General features: G+C 37.5%; 1 protein-coding gene across 6 annotated transcripts in view; it reads left to right on the top strand.

The window, feature by feature from the left end:
• The window catches only part of LOC149086525 (nucleolar MIF4G domain-containing protein 1), a 321,899-nt gene that overhangs the window by 126,903 nt on the left and 173,286 nt on the right, over positions 1 to 21,710 (top strand). For all 6 annotated transcript variants that reach the window (XM_089255992.1, XM_089255991.1, XM_089255996.1 and 3 more), the window contains one exon: positions 1,614 to 1,738. In XM_089255992.1, coding sequence (XP_089112118.1) covers positions 1,614 to 1,738 — 125 coding nt within the window. The remainder of the gene's footprint in view (positions 1 to 1,613; positions 1,739 to 21,710) is intronic.

The following is a 21,710-nucleotide window of genomic DNA, read 5'->3' as shown; positions in this document are numbered from 1 at the left end:
CTGCATTCTTGAAAACTTTCTTTACAATGGAATGCATCTCCACACAAGCAGATTAAAGGAATATCAATGGAACCTGATACTCGAGCACCCTTGCCAACCCTTTTCTACACTTCTATGAACAAAAATCCAAACTGCAATACAACTTTGTTGGCTTTCGTTACCTTGATCTGTAAGTCCAGACATGGTCCACGCTCTGTCCCAAGAGAGATGTAAGCGTTTTACCCCGAGGGGTTGGACCACACTGGGGAGGAGTTACCTTGATCTAATCATTTTCAACAAATGCAATTTTAACAGCATTTTCCTCAACATCTATCCTGAAGAGCTTTCTCTGAAGGAAACCACAAAATAAGACATAATAATGTTCCTGGATATAAAAATGTACAAAAACAATAAATAGGAAACAAGTGTTTTTGACAAAAGACATTTTTCTGTTAACAGTTTAAGCCACTGGCATTCAAACATCAACATCAAAATATTCAAAAAAACACTCATTTTGCAAATTCATAGATTCGGACACATTTGTAATAATGAACAGAAATTCGATACAGCACTCCTCAATCTTTTCAAAACTGCATCTGACAACAGTTTTCCAACCACCTTCTTCAATGACATTTCCAGAAAAATCGTCAAAACAACAACATTCTCCCCACTCTTGAGGTATGTCCGGTGATTTTTTGACTACAGTTTTGGTCTTTTTAATTTATTTTTGACTTTTTTCATAATCCTTGTAAAATATTCACTAATTATTATATTCCTGTAACTTTGTATATATTTTTCTCATTCTTCTTTGAGCTTACAATCTGAAGCTCTGTATATATTTTTTCAAATATTGTATTTTTAACATATTTTTATTGTCTTTTTTTCGTCCAATATGTTTTTAAGAAGGCAGACGTCGGGGAACAAGGGTTGGCATTTTTAATGCAATTAGGCATAGCCACCATTCAGAAATGCCTACACTTTTGGAATCATGCATGGGGTTTCCCCCTGATGAAAACCCATTGCATAGGTTCTATTTCACTGTCATAAAATTCAGTTTTTTTTCCTTTTTCTTAAAATAATCCTTTTTGTGTACATATAATATAATTCTATCTTTTATTTTCAACAATATTTTTTGCTTAACACTCACTAATTAAATATACATAAATTTTATTCGTATAGATTACTACTATTCATGAAAGAATCCTGATTGGCATCTCAGACCTGGAGTGGATGCAGAAAGAAGGATAATGAAATCATATTAGATGGGTTTACCTTTACAAAAAAAAAAAAAATTAATCTTTCTCTTTGTTCAAGGCTATGTAAAGATTTGCATAATATTAAACACCAGTAATCAATTTAAATGTTCAAAGGGGCTGTAGAAGGTCTCATACTGAAAATAACTTTCAAATAAATTTTTGATTAAACTTTTTTTTTTCCAAATTTTAAACCCAAAAAAAATTGAGGTTATTACAATCGTATATGTTAAAATATAGCGGTATGGAATTGACGTGAAAGGTTCACCTATTACTGTGAAATCATTTAAAGTTCTTTTTACACCATTATTATATTTCCTTGGAATGTTGTATTAATGAGTATTTATATTTGTTTTATTTTATTAATGTTTTTATTTTCAGGCACGTTCATTTTGTTTAAACTGATTGAGAAATTCAACAAAAGGTTTACATCTGGTGCAAGTTATGGAAGCAGAAAGCTATTTGACAATGTATTGTTTTTCATTGGTGAACTGTACAGTTTCAAAGTAAAGTAGATAATATTATATCTAATTGTTTAAGCTATTTGTTTCATTTATGACATTGAAGAGCTATATGCATCATTGAATTCCCAGTATGTGTATATTGTTTCAGTTAATGTCTCTCACAATCACTCAAGATGACAAAGCACGAAGCAATTTCAAAAACAATTCTGGGTTTATTTTACAAACATCTATGTACAGGTACTCACAGCAGTCTAAGGGTTTACAGAAGAACCACGCATGATGCTCTGCATGGCATACAAGGCTTGGGTTATGAAGGACTCGATTTCTTGAATATGTTGACATTATATGAAAGCGGGTGTTGAGAGGGGATATGATCGAAGTGTTCAGAATTTTTGACAGGTTGAATAGGATCATGAATTATTAATACGCGGTCAATCAATTGCTTTGCCAAGGGCACACCAGTATCTATTGGTAAAATTTGTTAGTAATTCTGCAGAGGAATATGAATAACATGCATGTGTGGTTTAGTAGTATCTATTGATAAGGAACAATTTTGGGTTGTGGTGTCACAGGAAATTTTTCTATAATAGCCTCTTTAATAAATAGAATAGCTAACTGCCCCCCCCCCCCCAGCTTAAGTAAATTCTAACACAATTGACATGTTTAAAAAGAAATATGATGAACATGTTGAGGTAAATCGAGAAGCTATCCATACTCAGATAAGACAAGCATAGATATTTTTTATAGGCACTGCAATATATTTAATCATGTATATATTCCATAGTCTTCCATATTTGCTATGGGCATCTTTTTTTCAGCCACCTCTTTGAACATTTTGCCTGTTTTGGCCTTAAATTTGTATATTTAATACAAATACATCTATGAATTTAATATGAATTTAATGCTAGTATTTTATTTAGAAACCACATCTATCATTGTATATAAAAATTTATTTCATGTTTGGTGTTTGTGTATGTACAGGGCATCCATAATTAAAAGACCCTATTTTTAAGTAGTCAACAGGCAAAACCAGTCATCAAAAAATTGTAAAATTTTGTGGAGAACTTCATGAAGTGATGGGAATTTGTTTCGGGGGGATTAGTTGCATATGTTGCTACCAGAGGGCGTTTTATCAAGAAATGACACATTTAGGCAAACACTAACAATTTTAACAATTGTTACTGCAACAAAACATATTCCAGATGATGGCCATCATTTTCAGATACCATGTGAAACTGCAAGATGGCATATTCCACAACTGGCCGAAGTGTGTGCGGAGAAATGTTCAGCACGTGGCATGAAATGTTGCCCTTAAGGTCAGGTAAAGTTCTTGTATTGTCACAACTTACCTGACATTTCAAATGTCCCCAAAGCCAAAAATTGCATGGATTAAGGTCCTGCGATCAGGGAGGCTGTAGATTAGAAAAGTGCAGGCTGATGACACCTTCTGTCAAATGTGTTTTAAGCAGGGTTGTGAAAAACCCGCGTTTAAAAAAAAAAACCCAACCGGGTGGGTTTTTCTAAAAAACCTGTGTTTTTTGGGTAGAATACCCTGGTTTTTTGGGCAAAATGGGGAAAATTGAATTTTCTTTTTCCACAACCACAAAATATCTAATTTAAACATGTATACATCTTACACATTATGCCTAAATATATATTCTTAGTGCATGTTAAACTATGTATTTGATTAATAAAATTGGGAATAATAAAATAAGAGAATAATTGTTCAGTTACAGCCCAGGCGAGATTTTTGGGCAAAATGGAAGGAAAATTTAATTTTCTTTTTCCACAACTTCAAAATATGTAACTTAAACATGTATGTACAACAGGGTGGGTTGAAAAAAAAAATGAAGTTTCATTTTCAAATTGCTATAGTGCGGAAAAGTTGCTTCTTTTAATAAGAAGAAAAACAACAAAAAATTTTAAGATCAGTTGATATCTTCCGGTCGCGCATACTACTTGAAGATTATGAAAATTGACAAAATTGAACGTTTTTCTTAATTTTTTAATATTACTTAAAATTTGACGATTGACATGCAGAAGTTTGTTATGCTTATTTTATGGTTCAATAAAGTAAAATAAATTAAAACATCATTGATATTTCAATGTTTATCGGTCGCGCAATCTGTTCCGAAAACTGGAATTGACCAAATTTTTGCAAGTTTCATTGTGCAAAAGTTTGACTTTAAACATGAACACTTGGAAAAGAAACAATAGAAGAAACTGTAAACCAGTAAATCCTAGTCAATTTTGATAACTATAATGTAAAGTACATACACTCTCCTACTTTGGATGGTTGATTGGATAGATTGTAGGTGGAACTCAATGTGCCGCCACCTCTTCATGGTTAATTCTGGGTCATTTTGTTCTGATAAAGCATGCGAAGAGCTGTACAACAAAACTTGCAAAAATTTGGTCAATTCCAGTTTTTCGAACACATTGTGCGACCGATAAACATTGCAATATCAATGATGTTTTCATTTTACTTTATTGAACCATAAAATAAGCATAAGAAACTTTTGCAGATCAATCATCAAATTTTAAGTAATATTAAAAGAATTTAAGAAAAATGTTCAATTTTGTCAATTTTCATAAACTTCAAGTACGATGCATGACCGGAAGATGTCAATCGATTTAAAATTTTTTTACGTCATTTTTCTTTTTATTAAAGGAGGCTACTTTTCCGCACTATAGCGATTTGCAAATAAAATATTTTTTTTGACCCACCCTAATGCATATCCTTTGTGTGTACATCTTATATTATGTCTAAATATACATTTTTGGTGAATGTTAAACTATGTATTTGATCAATAAAATTGACCATGATTATAAGTAAGGGAATAATTGTTCACACACTTCTGTGCAATTATATCTGAACCTTGAGTCGTATGCAGAACTGCAGCAAGAAAATTGTTTGTGGTAAAATAAATGAATTTGGAGATAATGAAAATTCTGAGAAATCAGAATGGTGCCTGAATTTTTTTTTCTCCAAATTTTCCAGACCCCGCAGAAAATGTAACCAAAAGTGTCCTGATAAGTGAAAAATAAAACCTTTCAGCTATGTAACCCGAACCACTGGTTTTTTTTTTATAATCGAACCCAAACTTTCAGGAGCTAAAAAATCTCATGCTTCTCTTTTTCTTAAATTCCTCACTGTTAAAGAATATCCCTACTTCATTAAATTAAATTCTGAAATATTTTTCAAGGAGCAGTGATAAGCCACTGTGAAAGGAGCTGCTGTGGTGGTCGAGTGGTTATAGTGACGGACTCGCGATGCGAGGATCCGGGTTCGAACCCCACAGTGGTGGTCGGCTGAAATTGGTTTTCTGTGGTTCCCAACTTCAAGGCGCAAATGCGAGCCGATCTCCCCATTAAAAAGTCTCGCCACAGAGAGCAACAGTCCTACAACGATAAATCATTCAATCATAACACTTCACTCATAGTTAGAAAAACTGGTGGCAGATGGCAGCACTACACATAACAAGCATTACAGAGAAACAAAAAACTTCACGTCAGGTTTCACTACACGTGCACGCACATTCCCGCATGTACCGATTCGTTGGGGGTTCCGGGGGGGGGGGTGCATGTGTGGTGTAGCAGTAGTAAGTAGGGCCTCCAAAAAATGGCTCGGGGATCCATGATGCTCTCAAGTCAGCCACCTCGTTGGGCAATTTGCCTGTTGTGGCGTTGTATTTGTATTAAAAAATGATCTGGCTAAGAGGAGGAGATGAGTCATTGTGAGGATTCATTACTCTGGAGGTGTGGAGGTGTTTTCCACTTGTCCAAATTAACCATTTTTGGGAACTTAAAACTACAGAATAACTTGAATTATCATTAAACACATAAATGTCAATAACATTATTATATATTAATATCACTTTATACAAGAAACCTGTCATGTATAGCAACAGACCTACAGAATGCCTTCATCTGACTGACGATTTTAACAGGTAAATTTTCTGGGTCGGGTTTGTATTATCAGCATCTTGAAAATTCAAGCTAAGGCTTATTTCCTGCTTAGGTGTTATTTTCACATAAGAAAAACTATATTTTTTATTCTGTTTCAATTGAAGATGTTCATTGCCAATGTTCAATTCAAGAATCCCACAGTTATTTTCTTTTCATTATGAGATAATGTTGTTTTTGTCTCTTGATATTTCAGTTATGAAAGTCTGATGTACCTGTATAAAACTTATAAAAAAGTATTGCAAAAACATGTAAATATTTTTTGAATGAAAATTCAGTTTACATACATTGGTTTACTTCTTCACAGATGCTTCAATTTATTTATACAAGGATTTGTGTGTGTGTGTGAAAAATTATTGTGTATTATAAATAAATTTCTGTAGGTATGCTTATCACATATATCAGGTATATTTTTTAAACTAAGGTCCATAGTTACAATTTTCTGTTTGCGATTTCTTGTAAAATATTTTAATAAGTGGATCTCATACCTAAATGCTCACATAAAAAGGTAGAAGAATTATAAAAAAGGGTGTTTGTGATTCCAAGAAATTATTTATCATCACATTTTTGTTCCTAAAAAATCATTAAAAAATATTTCAAAATATACATATTCTAAACACTGCACTATGCAGCAATTTTTGGAATACATAAACTAAGCTCAAACTAAAATTTTAACCTGAAAGTGACACATTTTCTTCGAAAGCAAACAATATTCCCCAAAAAAACCCGGATTTTTTTAGGCTAAAAAACCCAGCCCAGTGGGGGGAAATGGGTATCTACCCGGGGAGCAAATTTGACAACCCTGGTTTTAAGAACATTCTTAACACACTGCAATGTGTTGAGGAGCTTCGTCTTGCATAAAGAGGAGTGTCTACAAGGCAGTGATATGCTTGCAGAGCTGGAACAATTTTGTTCTGTAACAGCAATACATATCACTTCCCTGTGATCAAACATGTCACTAAATCTGTAGAACGTAACTCCTTGTAGAAGTAAGGACCAAGAATAAATGATGCAGTGTAAATCAACACCATACCATCACTTTTGGTGAATGCAACGGAACTTCTAAGATAGCATGTAGATTTTCTGGTTCCCAAATTTGGCAGTTGCGAGTATTGACTGCACCATCCAAGTGAAAATATGGTTCGCCTGTCCAGAGGATATTCCAAAGCCATTCTGAATCGGCCTCAATGCGAGCTAGAAACTGCAGTGAGGATTGGAGTCAAGTGAATCACATGGAAGCAACTGCTGCACAAGTGAAAGTTCGTACGGATAATATTGGAGGATGTTATTGATAGTTGAACGTGGTCTATGAATGCCTGTACTAAACCTAAAACTAGTGCAGGCTATTATTACCGCAAGAATTTGAAGCTGTCCTCTTCCACATGAAGTGAAACCTCCTGTACTGCATCTATAGCAGTGTTTCCCAACCGTTTTTGTTTCATTGCCCCTTCAGAAATGTTTATCTCCCATCACCCCCTTCCCCCAATGCAATCCAGCCCATTGGATCCTATGTTATACTTGTAGCTTCTACCGCTCCCTGAAACATTCCATTGCCCACGTTGGGAAGTACTGAGAATCTAGAGAGTTTTTCTTTCTCTTCCAGGCGAACAGCCAAAGATTCTGTGATTCCAAATTCCATTATCATATGCCGAAGGTTTTAACTTTCATTGAACCAGAGATACCATTGACACGCTATAACATGTCAAATACCTGGAATTTTGGAAAAGGACACATAAAAATTTTGCTCACACGTCTCTTCCTAGTTATAAGAAGATAAAAAGCTCACCAACTTTCCTCTCACCATGAAACATGATCGCGCGACCTTGAAAAAGTGGTTTTACTACTTTGTACCCTGTAGTGTGTTGATATACATGCGGGTTGTTGAATAAGATGAGGGATATTGCAACGTATGTCTCTATCTGCCAATGAACAAAACAGTTTCGAACTTTATTTCTATTATTACAAATTGAAGCACACATTTACTCAAGACATCATATCAAGGGAAAACCCTTCACTAGTAGGAAAATCGTGAAGTATACTTATGGTGAAGAGAGTAGGGCGGAAGTGACACTCTGCTATATGGTCTTCAAGAAACGACGCTCGACCACAGATGTCAGTAGAGTCACACATAGAACTCGCCGACGGACCCAAGGCGTCAACCAGGCGGCGGAATCAGATCACGGACGTCAACAGAACCACACTTGGTCTTCGCCGATCAAGCAGTAGAAGTCAGATGACAGATATCGTGACAAACCCAGGGCGTTGACGAGGCAATAATAGATCACGAACACCGGTAGAACCACACGGAATTCGGCGATACTATCAAGTACCAAGTATTCGGCAATATCTTATTACTATATAGATCTCACTCATATACTATTTCACAGTTCAATGAGGAGTTGAAGGCCTTTATCTCAAAAACAAAAAAAACATGTTAATCACTGGAGCTTTAAACATGAATATATTAGAGAATAATAATGAGGTATCAAATTATCTGGTCATAATGGCTGTAAATGGCTTCATTGCTTTACAGGAGTCAGTAATCAGAGAACTACATGAAGGAGGTACTTGCATTGATCATGTTTTTTATTGATCAAATAAAAATACTTAACAACAATTCTCTGTACTTAAAACGCACGTTACTGATCACTATCCAATACTTGGTTACATTGATTTTCAAGATCAAAATAGTATTAAAAATAATAAAGAATACTCCAAAACAAAAATAGGTTGTACTAAATTTGAAAGATTCATCTCAAATGTATCCTTCGGAAATGTTTTCTCAGGAAAAGAAACCAAACAAAAATACAAACGGTTTTCAGATATTATCTCAATTCCAACCTCTGGACCAAAACACAACAATGTAAATGTAATAGAAAAAATGAGTAGGTTGCTCATCTCATACTGAAGATAAATACTAAAGAAAAGTTATATAAAAAATATAGGAAATATCCCAACATACTTGCATATAAAAATGAATATAAGAATTATGATAAAATGCTAAAATTTCAAATAAAAAAAGCTAAAGAAGAATATCTAAAAAACAAATTTATTGAATTTAATAGAGACAAATGAAAACAATGGAATTGCATAAATACTTTTATACTCAATAAAAAGAAAACAAATACTCCCAATCCATTATGATCCTAAAACTTTAGCAAATTACTTTAATAAGGAATTCATTGATAGAAACTTGAATACCAATACTATAGGATACACACGTCAACATGAAAGTAGATATAATATTGTAAACTCAATAGCAATTATAGATAATAATATACCTACTTTAAAAAAATTAATAAATGATTTAGATGATTTTAAAGCAATTGGTTATGATGGCTTAACATCGAAAATGCTAAAAATAATTTCTATCACATTTAAGTATTAAAACATCTAATTGACTTGTCAATCAAAAAAAGTTACTTCTATGACAAAATAAAATATTCTCTTGTTTACCCAATTTACAAAAAAGGAGATCCTAATAATATGAATAATTACAGACCAATTTCAGTTCCCCTGATTTTTTTCTAAAGTAATAGAGAAACATATGAACAAACAAGTTGTAAAATTTGTAAATCATAATTTTTTTGCACCAAATCAATATGAATTTTAACAGAATAAAAATACAGAAATGGCAATAATCAAACTTTGTCCATACATGAATACAGGATACAATAATAATACATATTCTATGATAATCTACATGGATTTAAAACAAGCGTTTGATAATGTTGATCTAAATATATTAACACAAAAGTTGCATAAAGCTGGTGTTCCAGGAAGTATTCTGGAATGGTTAAAAACTTATTATTGTAGAAGGCAACAGGCAGTCGTCATCAATAAGAAAATGAGCGAATATCTACAGGTTCAAAAGGGTGTCCCTCAGGGATCAGTTTTGGGCCCTACATTATTCTTGATTTATATTAATGACTTCTGTTTGCTGAATCTAAATGGAAAACTTGTATCATTCGCTGATGATACAGCTCTTTACGAGGAAGATGACAACTTTGAGAACTTTATAGAAAAAAACAGAGAAAGACCTCAGATACATTAATCAATGGATGACCCAAAACAAACGTGAATTAAATATACACAAAACCCAGTATCAATGCATTAAAACAAGAAACATAAACTCCAATTTCGAGATCTCCATTAAAATACACACTTGCCAACAACAAACACAACGGAACTGTAATTGTCATGAAACAGAAAGAGTGCACCAATATGAATACCTAGAAGTTATTATACAGGATGATTTAAAATGGAACTTGCAATGTGATGAATTAACTAATAAAATCCGATTTTATATACTTTTATTTTATAAATTAAAATATTTAATAGATGGAGATTTTTTAAAGGACATTTTTTATGCATGGATTTATTCAATTATAACCTATGGATTATGTGCCTGGGGTGGGGCTTACCTAACCAATATTACGAAATTAAATAACACTTACAACAAAGCAAGAACACTAATAATACAAACACGTAACATGTACGATAACAATATCAATTGCCATACATTGGACATTAGACAGCTATACATTTACAGACTTATAAATTTTGTGTTCAAAAACAATAACACTGGTTAAAGCAGAAAACAAACAGAACTTCAACAAGAATCAAACATGAATTTGAAGTCCCAAAAACAAATAAACACCTTTTTCAAAAATGTTTTGAAATTCATTTCAGTCGACAGCTCATAATCTTAACAATAAATATGATGCTTTCATGTATGCAAAAAGCGTACAAAATTACGAAAATATATTTTAAGATTGTTTTCATAAAATACAATATAAATAATGACATCAATGGGAAATATTGGAATAATTTAATTACAACTGAAATAAACAAAAAATTTTTACAATGTCATGGTACAAAAAAAAAGAAAAGAAATTAAATAAATAAAAAAGGTATATATGTATGTGTGTGTATATATGTATGTGTGTGTATATATGTATATGTGTATCTCTATGAGCATGTACGTAGTCATGTGAGTATGTACGTGTATATATGAAGGTATTGTGAAACTGAAAGGAAAATTCATTTCATAGATTAATTATTTATACAAGAAATATCGTAATTCAACAATTTCAGATCTCATAATTCAAATTTTTAGAGTGCATAAATTTTCGAAATATTTATATATTATTACATAACATTTATTAACATAACGTACGGTACTTAGAAAATGGTGGCAAAATATAATAATTTAATCCGTGGAGCTGCCTGGAAGGACGTTATGTCCCTTGGGGTCCAATATGACTATTTATTGTGTTCATGTGTTGTTCTTTCTATGTGGTTTTGTTCTTTCTTTTATATGTATTTTGTGTTTGTTTTTGCAAATAAAAAAAAAAAAGAGAAAAGTGATGGAATCTGCTTCGCTTGGCCTCCTAGACATATCACTAATTAAGTATACACCAGAGCCAACGAGAATAACTTATAATCATCTTTATTTACACAGACGCCTAAACCAGAGTGTCCGACATCTCTCATGTCCAACAGTCAACAACCTTGTATCTCTTCGGCTCCATGGCCTTTTCACCCGATCCGATTATTATACATTTCACTCACTTTCACTCATCATTTCACTTCCGACACATCCCCCCTTTTATGTTTATTTTTTTCATAAAAATGACTCTAGTTTATAGTGTCAGTGAGTGGATAGTGCTGAGGCTTCCGCACCACACGACCGTATCGTGTTGCTCTGATGGGGACGGATGTTTGTTGTCCTGACGACTCTCCAGTTGGCCTTCTCGGCGTGGTATCGTCATCCCGAACTGTCGCACCAACGGGTGGAAGCTCGTCGGAATTAGTGGATCATGCCTGTTGCTCCCATTCTGACAACAGACAGCGCACTTCTTGATCCTGTCTTTAATTTGCGTTGACAGACCAGGTCACCAAACACACTCTCACGCAAGGGCACGACACTTGTTCACTCCCAACTGACCACAGTGAAGTCGTTCTAGAATGTCTTGCTGTAAGACTGGTGGTATCACAAGGCGACTGTTTCGTAGCAGTAAGGCATCCTCGATGAACAGCTCGTCCTTGACGTAGAAGTATGGTAATTCTGCTTTGCTCAATGTCTTCTTATCTGGCCAGGTGCCAGCGTTGAAAGAAATTATCTTCGAGATCGTGACATCTTTTTTCTGTTCATCTTTGATCTCTAATAGCCTAGCCTCCGAAGCAGGAAGTGTAGAGATGACAAGTCTCACGTAGGCCTTAGTCTCTTCCTCCAATTCACCAGGCTTCAGCTTGATATCGTATTCTCCCTTCAGTTCCCCAAGCCCATCGAAAATTCGTGGAAATTCTTTTTCTGGGTCGACTTGAGTTAGGCTGTGAGCCGTCACTTCATTGTGTCGTTGAATCAACTTTAGTTGGACGCAATGTTCTCTTGCCAATAGTGGACGATTGGGTCCCTTGATCACATAGACTTTTGCCGACGTAGAGGCTGACTTGCAAGTTAGCTGGCACTCGAACATTCCCTTGACATTCAAGTTTGCTGCACCGGGACTCGAAAGATTCCGGTCAGGGGGCTTGAGTTTCGGAAATCTGCTTTTATTCCGTTTGTAGAGACTGTCTGGGATGACTGTCACATCTGCTCCTGAATCCAGCAGAAAGTTGACTCAGACATCTCTGACAAAGACGTCTTCTTTCCAAGTCTCTGTGTGCGATGACGCGGATGATACTAAGTAGCCAAGGAATGTCCTCGACTTTACGCACTGACGAAATGTTCGCAGCTACCCTTGACTTGCAAACCCTAGCGAAGTGGTTTTTTTTACGGCACGTGGCGTCCTTGGCCGGGCAGGAATTTTTGTCATGAAACTTTGCTCGTCCGCACCAAAAACAAGATGAAGCTTCATTCTTACTGCGAGCCTAGCCCTGCTTTTCCTTCGTTGATTGCTCTTGTTTCTTGAACTCAGAGCCATGGCTTCCCCTTGGATTCCTGTGACCCTGGCCGGGTTCCTGGCTAGCTCTGAGCTGGTTTAACGCAGGGTGATGTGACTCCTCTTGCTGCTTCTTGACCGATTCGTATTGTCTATGGTCGTAGCTTTCTCCAGCGTCAGACCTTGCTCCAGTTGAAGCTTCTCGGACAATCTTCGGTCGCTGACACCCACGACGATGCGGTCGCGAATCATCTCTTCTCTGAGAGCTTGATACTTGCATGACTCTGCTAGCACACGGAGAGTAGAGATGAACTCCTCCACTGGTTCTCCGGAGTGTTGAACACGGTTGCTGAACTTGGCCCGCTCGTATATGATATTTTTCCTGGGCAAGAAATGTCCGTCGAATGCCGCTGTAACCAAATCGTACTTCTCCTGGTCCGCTGTTGGCAGGTGAAACGAGGTGAAAATGTCCTCCGCTTGATCACCCAACAGGTAGAGAAGCGTTTTAACCTGGTCTTTCTCGCCCTTCTTCACTAGCCCTGACGCGTCGCGAAATCTTTCGAAGGTTTCTTCCATTTTGGCCATGCGGATGGCGTTGTAAATGAAAACGGTTCGGGACACAGCACTTGAAACGTCGACGACATGTTCTTAGCCCTAACCATAGACTTATGTAAAGCGGCGATTTAGGCTTAGTTATTCGAACGTTAGTAATCAAGCTAAGGCTTACTCAACAGCGTTCGAAAAGTGGATCGGTGGATCTTTTTGGATCCCGCAGCTGCCACCATGCTTCGCTTGGCCTCCTAGACATATCACTAATTAAGTATACACCAGAGCCAACGAGAATAACTTATAATTATCTTTATTTGCACAGACGCCTAAACCAGAGCTTCCGACATCTCTCGTGTCCAACAGTCAACAACCTTTTATCTCTTCGGCTCCATGGCCTTTTCACCCGATCCGATTATTATACATCACTTCATTTAACTTCTGACACAGAATCCAGTTACCAGATATCTCAACGAACACAGGGCATTGGCGTAAAGGCGTCATTAGATCACGGACATCGGCAGTGCTACACGTGGATTTCGGCGTTCAAGCGGAGGAGTCATATGACCGACGTCGTGACGAACAGGTAGCATCAGATAGCAGATTTCAGCATCATACGAGGAAACAGTATCAGATCACTGCTATAGACTATGCCAGCCAACACCAGGTCGCATTCGGCAAGATCTAGGAATTAAGATGGAGAACGGACACGATGCATCCTTGAATGGTATTCTGGGAGAGCTACTGACGGGTACTTACATGACTGGAACGTCGGCCCAGCCGAATTGTTCGGATGATATGCAAATATAGCGCTACATGAGACTGAAGACCGATTTGAAACACGGATGTGATTATAAACTGAAGAACCAAAAAAACTGGTACAGGCATGCATATGCAAATAAAGAGATATGGAACCAATCAGAGTATGGCGCTGCAGTCGGCAACGCCTATATAACACAACAAGTGTCTGGCATAGTTGTTCGATTGGTTACTGCTGCTACAATGGCAGTGTCGCGAATCAGTGTATGAGTGTATGTGCGTGGGAGAGAGAAGATGTTTTTCTCATATATTTTGTGGTGTCAGATTTGACCCAGACGATTGTGACGTCATTAACGAAACCCCTCTCCCTCTGTGTTTTGTTTTTGCTTTTTTCTCTCTCTCTGTCTGTAGTGTACAAGATATAGTTGAAACGATGCTTTCGGCTCGAATGGAAGCAGTCTTTTTTCGAATGTGCTAGAGAATTTGTACAGTATGTATCATGTGTATTAAATAATATTTTAATCCAGTTCATCCTTCATGTCAAAAGACAACTGCGTTTGTTTCTCGGGTAGAGATGCACAGTTGAAAGAAATTTCGAATGAACCCTTCATAACATTTTTTGGCGCCCGAACAGGGACACGGAGGACATCGTGAACTTACGAACACAGATACATAGTGCTTTCTTTTTTTTTTATTTTGAGTTTCGCTGAGCCGACCATGGAAGCACTGAAAGTAAAAAGAAAATCTCTTCGCACGTCGCTGACGGTAGCAATGAATGCTATTGCAGAAGAGCTGCAAAAAGACACTTGTGATTCAGAAAGTCTTCAAGTTCTTCTCAATCAGATGTGCGATAAATTTGAGAGATTGGATTCCGTCCAAACAAGCATTTCTGAACTGTTTGAGGAAGAAGAATTTGAAAGAGACTTCCTTCAAGCTGAAACCTACCGTGATCGATTTCTAGCTCTCAAATTGAGACTAGAAAACAAGGTTTTTTCACAAGGAGCGAAATCGCAAGTCGATGACGATAGCGTGGTGAGTGTAGCTGCTTCTACAACAAAGCGAAAGTTCAAGCTTCCGAAACTGGAACTAAAAAAGTTTTCTGGGGATGCCAGAGAATATCTTGGATTCTGGAGCCAGTTTGAAAAAATTCACGAAGATCCAGATATCGCTACGGAAGACAAGTTTCACTATCTCTCGCAGTGTATGGTTCCGAATTCTCGAGCTTCGCAGGTCATCAACAGTTTTCCAATGACAGCGGAGAACTACGAAAAGGCTATTACGCAAATGAAGAATCGCTTCGGTCGTGAGGATACACTAATCCAAGTTTATGTGCGCGATCTTCTTCATCTTGTCTTGAGCAACAACAGTGGTTCCAGGAAGGAGTTCAAGCTCGCAAATCTATACGACAGCCTGGAGACAAAATTACGATCATTAGAGACTCTAGGTGTCACTGAGGATAAATTTGCAAGTATTCTTTTTCCACTAGTTGAATCATGCCTTCCTGTGGATATCTTGAGAGTTTGGGAAAGAGAGCGAGGAAAGATAGAAGGTAAGAGTGACTTGGATTCTATCTTAGAATTTTTGAGAAACGAAGTGATATCGGAAGAGCGAGTTGCTTTGGCTCATGCCGGACTTGGCTTTGAAAAAACCAAGAGACCAAACAAGCTCGTCGCTGAAGAGCTTTGTATTGCCACAGCTAATGATTTAATGGTCCATCATAAGATTGATAAACAACGCATGCTTAAAAAGACTGACGAATCTTGTATATTTTGTGGTAAATTTCATTCGTCAGATAAGTGTTTTAAGACAAGCTCACTATCATACGATGAAAAGCGAAATTTGATTATGAAAAGGGGAGCTTGTTTTGCATGCCTTAAGAGAAATCATATCTCGCGAAACTGTAGAGCCAAAGTCAGATGTTCTAATTGCAATAGAAGACATTTGTCAGTAATGTGTCAAGGAGACTTTCCCACTGAGGTTAAAAATGTAGAATTAGAAAGTACTAAATTAGAGAAGGGAGATAACGTACTGACAAATCAAGCAACCGATTCTGATGTTTTATTGCAGACTCTGATAGTTAGAGTAAAGCATGGTGATCGAGAGAAATCTATTAGAGCCATCATTGATACCGGGTCCGAGAGAACATATTTGAAAAAAGATGTCATTGATTTTTTGAAACTTGACAGTTGTGACGAGATTAAATTGGTCCATAAACTGTTTGGTGGTGTTGAGACAAAAGAAAAATTACACCATAAATACAAAGTTCATGTTAAGAGTCTTAACAACCAATGGAGTTGCAATATGTTCTGTTTAGATCAGACAAAAATATGTTCCGATATCAGGAGTATATCAAACGGTCCATGGATCAGTGAATTGACCAAATGTGGTATTCATATCACTGACATGGAAAATCTGTCATATCGCGTTGAACCCGATATCAAATTGCTTATAGGTGCAGATATAGCTGGTAAATTGCTAACGGGAAATATTAAATCATTGAAAAGTGGTCCAGTTGCTGTACAAACCCATCTGGGATGGACTCTAATGGGAAAAATGCCCAGAGTAATTGAGAAAAACACTCCAAATCATGCTTTGTTAACAACATCGTTATTTCTCAATGCTTCCTGTACAGAGTTATGGAGATTGGACACTTTAGGCATCACTGATCCCGTTGAGTCACAAACAACATCTGAAATCCATGAGCAAACAATACAATATTTCAAAAATACCTTAAATGTTGATTGTGATAGAAGGTATGAAGTTGCATTGCCGTGGATATTGGATAATTCGCATTTGCCCACAAACAAAGGCTTGGCAGAGAAACGACTTTCAACTACTTATAAGAAACTAATTGTTTCGAATAAAACTGATATCTATCAGGAAGTTTTCGATTCATGGTTGAAAGAGCAAATTATCGAAAGGGTGACTGACGAAAAACAAATGCAGGTTCATTTTCTCCCGCATAGACCAGTATTCAAGGAATCGAGTGAGACTACAAAAGTGAGACCTGTTTTTGACGCATCAGCTCACGTTACTGGGTCTCCTTCACTGAACGACTGCTTATGTAAGGGTCCAAATTTAATCGAGATAATTCCAACGTTATTGAATCGCTTCCGGAAATTTCCTATTGCAGTAACCTCTGACATTGAAAAAGCTTTTCTACAGATTAGTGTTAGAGAAAAAGATAGAGATTATTTGCGATTTTTGTGGAAAAGGGATAAAGATCAGATAGTTGTGTACAGGCATAAGCGTGTAGTGTTCGGAGTCAATTGCAGTCCTTTCTTATTAGCTGCTACACTGAATCATCATCTTGACAAGGCTCCTGATGGCCTATCCACTACAGCTAGAACTCTGAAAGAATCTTTTTACGTAGACAACTGTGTGTGCAGCCTGAACTCAGTTGATGAAGCGAATAAGTTTATAATAGAATCGCAACTACTTCTTTCATCCGCAAAATTCAATCTAAGAGACTGGAGGTCCAATCATTCTCTTGGTATTATCACTACATCACATAGTACGGATCCCGTTTCAGTTCTTGGCCTAAACTGGGATTCAGAGAATGACCTACTTTCCTGCAGAGTCGAGCTACCGGAAGAAGAGAAAATTGTAGCTACGAAACGAGTTTTGCTTTCATTGGCAAATAGAGTATTCGATCCCATTGGATTTACTTCACCGGTCACTTTGCTTCCTAAGTTAATTTTACAAGAGTGCTGGAAGCTAGAGTTGAAGTGGGATGAAAATTTACCCGACCATTTGGCCAAACAATTTTGGAAATGGGTAAAAGGCATACGATTAATTCCTACTATTAGTATATCGAGATGGGTGAATCTAGGTCGATTTACTGATAAGAAAGTCAGTATTCACATATTTTGTGACGCAAGCAAATATGCTTATTCTACTTGCATTTTTTTGAGAATCGAAACAACAGACTGTGTTTCAGTGAATTTCGTTCAATCACGTACCAGAGTTGCTCCGTTGAAGAGCATAACAATTCCTCGCTTAGAACTTTTAGCATGTTGTATTGGGGCGAGATTAGGCAGCACCGTTATTTCTGACATGGACATACCGGAACTGAAGGTTTACTATTGGAGTGACTCGACAACTGCTTTAAGTTGGATCCAAAGAGATGTACACTGGGGTGTATTCGTTTATAATCGTGTACTTGAAATAAGAAAGTTGACTCATATAAACGAATGGAGGCATATCGCTGGAAAACAAAATCCTGCTGACCTTCCCTCAAGAGGTTGTTCGGTTGAACATCTATTAAATCTAAGATGGTGGGAGGGACCAGCATGGTTGAGTGAGCCCGAGTCTACTTGGCAACGGGTTGTCGAATTGCCAGATGAAGAAGTTGTCAATTCTGAAAAGCGAAAAGGTGTATTGATTGCACATAATGAAAGTTCGAAACCAGATAGCTGGTATTACAGGTATTTTTCATCGTACTTGAAAATAGTACGAATGCTGGCTTGGATCCTAAGGTTCATCAATAATTTGAAAAAATTGGATGTTTCGAAAGAGTTGGACATCAACTGTTTTGAAATACAGCGCGCAGAAAGAATGCTTGTTATACTGATTCAGAAGGAAGCATTCAAGGGTTTCGATGATGAAAAAATACGAGTATTGAGGCCAGTCGTTGATGAATTTGGTATAATCAGAATAAAAACGCCAGTTATGTACAGAAAAGACACCAAAAATTTCAGATATCCAGTCCTTCTGCCTTCGGATCATCCAGTTGTACATACCCTGATTTCGTGGAAACATAAGGAACTTCTACATGCCGGAGTTTCTCTCTTGATGAGCAGTTTACGTGAAGAATATTGGATCATAAAAGCAAGGAAAACGGTTCGGTTTGTTGTTCAACGTTGTGTGACATGTAAGAGGTTCAATGCACGTAAAGTAGAGTCTGTTCCTATAGCCTTGCCGGAAAACAGAGTGCAAGACGCAGCAGTATTTCAGATAGTGGGAGTTGATCTGGCCGGTCCATTGTATCTGAAAGAGGGCCAGAAATCATGGATCGTGTTATATGCATGTGCGGTGTACCGAGCTGTACACTTAGAGCTTGTGACATCACTATCAACTGAAGCCTTTCTCCAAAGCTTGCGACGTTTCATTGCTAGGAGGGGAAGACCATCAACAATCTATTCGGACAATGGAACAAATTTCGTTGGAGCGAATAAGGCATTCTCAAGCATTAACTGGGATGAGATCTCTGCTGCAGTGGCTATTCAAAGGATTAGTTGGAAATTTAATCCTCCTACTGCTGCTTGGTGGGGAGGATGGTGGGAGCGGTTGATCCAAATGGTAAAACGCATCCTAAGAAGAGTATTAGGACGAGCATCTCTATCCTACGAAGAGCTGATCACAGCACTCTGTGATTGTGAGTCTGTTGTCAATGTCAGACCTCTTACATATGTGACAGAAGATGTTGAAGATCTGGCACCGTTGACACCATCGATGTTCCTGATGGAGATACGATCATCAAGCGTTGCGGACCTGGATGCTGTGAATACCAAAGAGTTGAATAAAAGAGCCTTATACCGACAGAAGTTGCGAGATTTGCTAAGACAAAGATTTCGTTCAGAATATCTGGGACAGTTGCGTCAACAAACGTTCCGTAGAGGAAAAGTCAAGTCTCTCTCTGTTGGTGATGTTGTTCTCGTAGAAAGTGACAGAAAACGTTCATACTGGTCCTTGGCTCGTGTGATAGATCTGATTCCAGGGAAAGATGGTCACACTAGACTTGTTCGAGTGAAAACGGACACTGGTGAACTTCTGAGACCGATTCAGAGGCTTTACCATATGGAGATCGAACATAAACTGGAAGAACAATTGCCCCCGGATCCAGTTTTGCGAACAAAAAGCGGAAGAAAAGTGACTGTTCCTGAACGTTTGAGTTATAGTTAAATTTTATTGCATACTTTGTGATGATTTTTTTTTTTAATGATTTTGATATTTTAATATGCTATTCGGAATTTTTTTATATTTTTTTGAGAGTTCATGTCATTATGCTTCGAGAAAACTCTTTATCATTTATTTTGGTAAGTATTGTGATATATCTGAATATTTTTGTGAAAATTTTATGCAATTAGTATAATGTTTATTTTGATCTGAGAATATTGAGTTTAATTAGCATAAACTCAAGGTGGGAGGATGTCGCGAATCAGTGTATGAGTGTATGTGCGTGGGAGAGAGAAGATGTTTTTCTCATATATTTTGTGGTGTCAGATTTGACCCAGACGATTGTGACGTCATTAACGAAACCCCTCTCCCTCTGTGTTTTGTTTTTGCTTTTTTCTCTCTCTCTGTCTGTAGTGTACAAGATATAGTTGAAACGATGCTTTCGGCTCGAATGGAAGCAGTCTTTTTTCGAATGTGCTAGAGAATTTGTACAGTATGTATCATGTGTATTAAATAATATTTTAATCCAGTTCATCCTTCGTGTCAAAAGACAACTGCGTTTGTTTCTCGGGTAGAGATGCACAGTTGAAAGAAATTTCGAATGAACCCTTCATAACAGGCAGGTTATCGAGATTTAAGTGAGTTTGAACATGGTGTTATAGTCGGTGCATGAGAGATGGGACATAGCATCTCTGAGGTAGCGATGAAATTTGGATTTTCGCCTACGACCATTTCACGAGTTTACCGTGAATATCGGGAACCCGGTAAAAAATTAAATCTACGACATCGCTGCTGCCGGAAGAAGATCATGCAAGAATGACGACTGACGAGAATCATTAAACGTGACAGACGTGCAACCCCTCCGCAAATTGCTGCAGATTTCAATGCTGGGCCATCAACAAGTGTCAGCGTGTGAACCATTCAACGAAACATCATCGATATGGGCTTTCGGAGCCGAAGGCCCACTCGTGTACCCTTGATGACTGCACGACACAAAGCTTTACGCCTCGCCTGGGCCTGACAACACAGACATTGGACTGTTGAGGACTGGAAACACGTTGCCTGGTCTGATGAGTCTCGGTTGCAATTGCTTCGAGCTGATGGACGTAACACTCTTCTGACTTTAGACACTTCCGCTGCCCACCTAAATCCCCAGACATGAACATTATTGAACATATCTGGGATGTGTATGGGTATGGAGACAACTTCATAAATCCATGGACCCTACATGTCAACAGGGTACTGTTCAAGCTGGTGGAGGCTCTGTGATGGTATGGGGCGTGTGCGGTTGGCGTGATATAGGACCCCTGATACGGCTAGATACGACTCTGACAGGTACGTAAGGATCCTGTCTGATCACCTGTACCCATTCATGTCCATTGTGCATTCCGACAGACTTGGACAATTTCAGCAGGAGAATGCGACACCCCACACATCCAGAATTGCTACAAAATGGCTCCAGGAACACTCTTCTGACTTAGACACTTCCGCTGGCCACCAAAATCCCCAGACATGAACATTATTGAACATATCTGGGATGCCTTGCAATGTGCTGTTCAGAAGAGATCTCCAACCCCTCTTACTCCTATGGATTTATGGACAGCCCTGCAGGATTCATGGTGTCAATTACCTCCAGCACTACTTCAGACGTTAGTCGAGTCCATGCCACGTCGTGTTGCGGCACTTCTGCGTTCTCGTGGGGACCCTACACGATATTAGGTAGGTGTACCAGTTTTTTTGGCTCTTCAGTGTATATAGCTCTCAAATCACTAAGCATGCAAATGAGGAGTAGCGCACATTCGCCCCTATCGACATAGGCGTTCTAAGCGGCAAGTTTGAAAACTAGTTGCTTTTCTTCCTAAAACAGTTTGTGACACGTCGGCACCGAAAACGTCCGTAAGTTACAAAAGTTTGTTTAGTTGACAGAAAATAATTATAAACATAAAGTATATGATAGA

Source organism: Pholcus phalangioides, unplaced genomic scaffold, assembly GCF_987345545.1.
Source record: "Pholcus phalangioides strain wild (caught in Gottingen) unplaced genomic scaffold, Ppha-v1.0 ptg000004l_1, whole genome shotgun sequence".
NCBI lineage: Eukaryota > Metazoa > Arthropoda > Arachnida > Araneae > Pholcidae > Pholcus > Pholcus phalangioides.
Note: the sequence above shows the minus strand (reverse complement) of the source record. Positions and strands in the feature narration are given on the sequence as shown.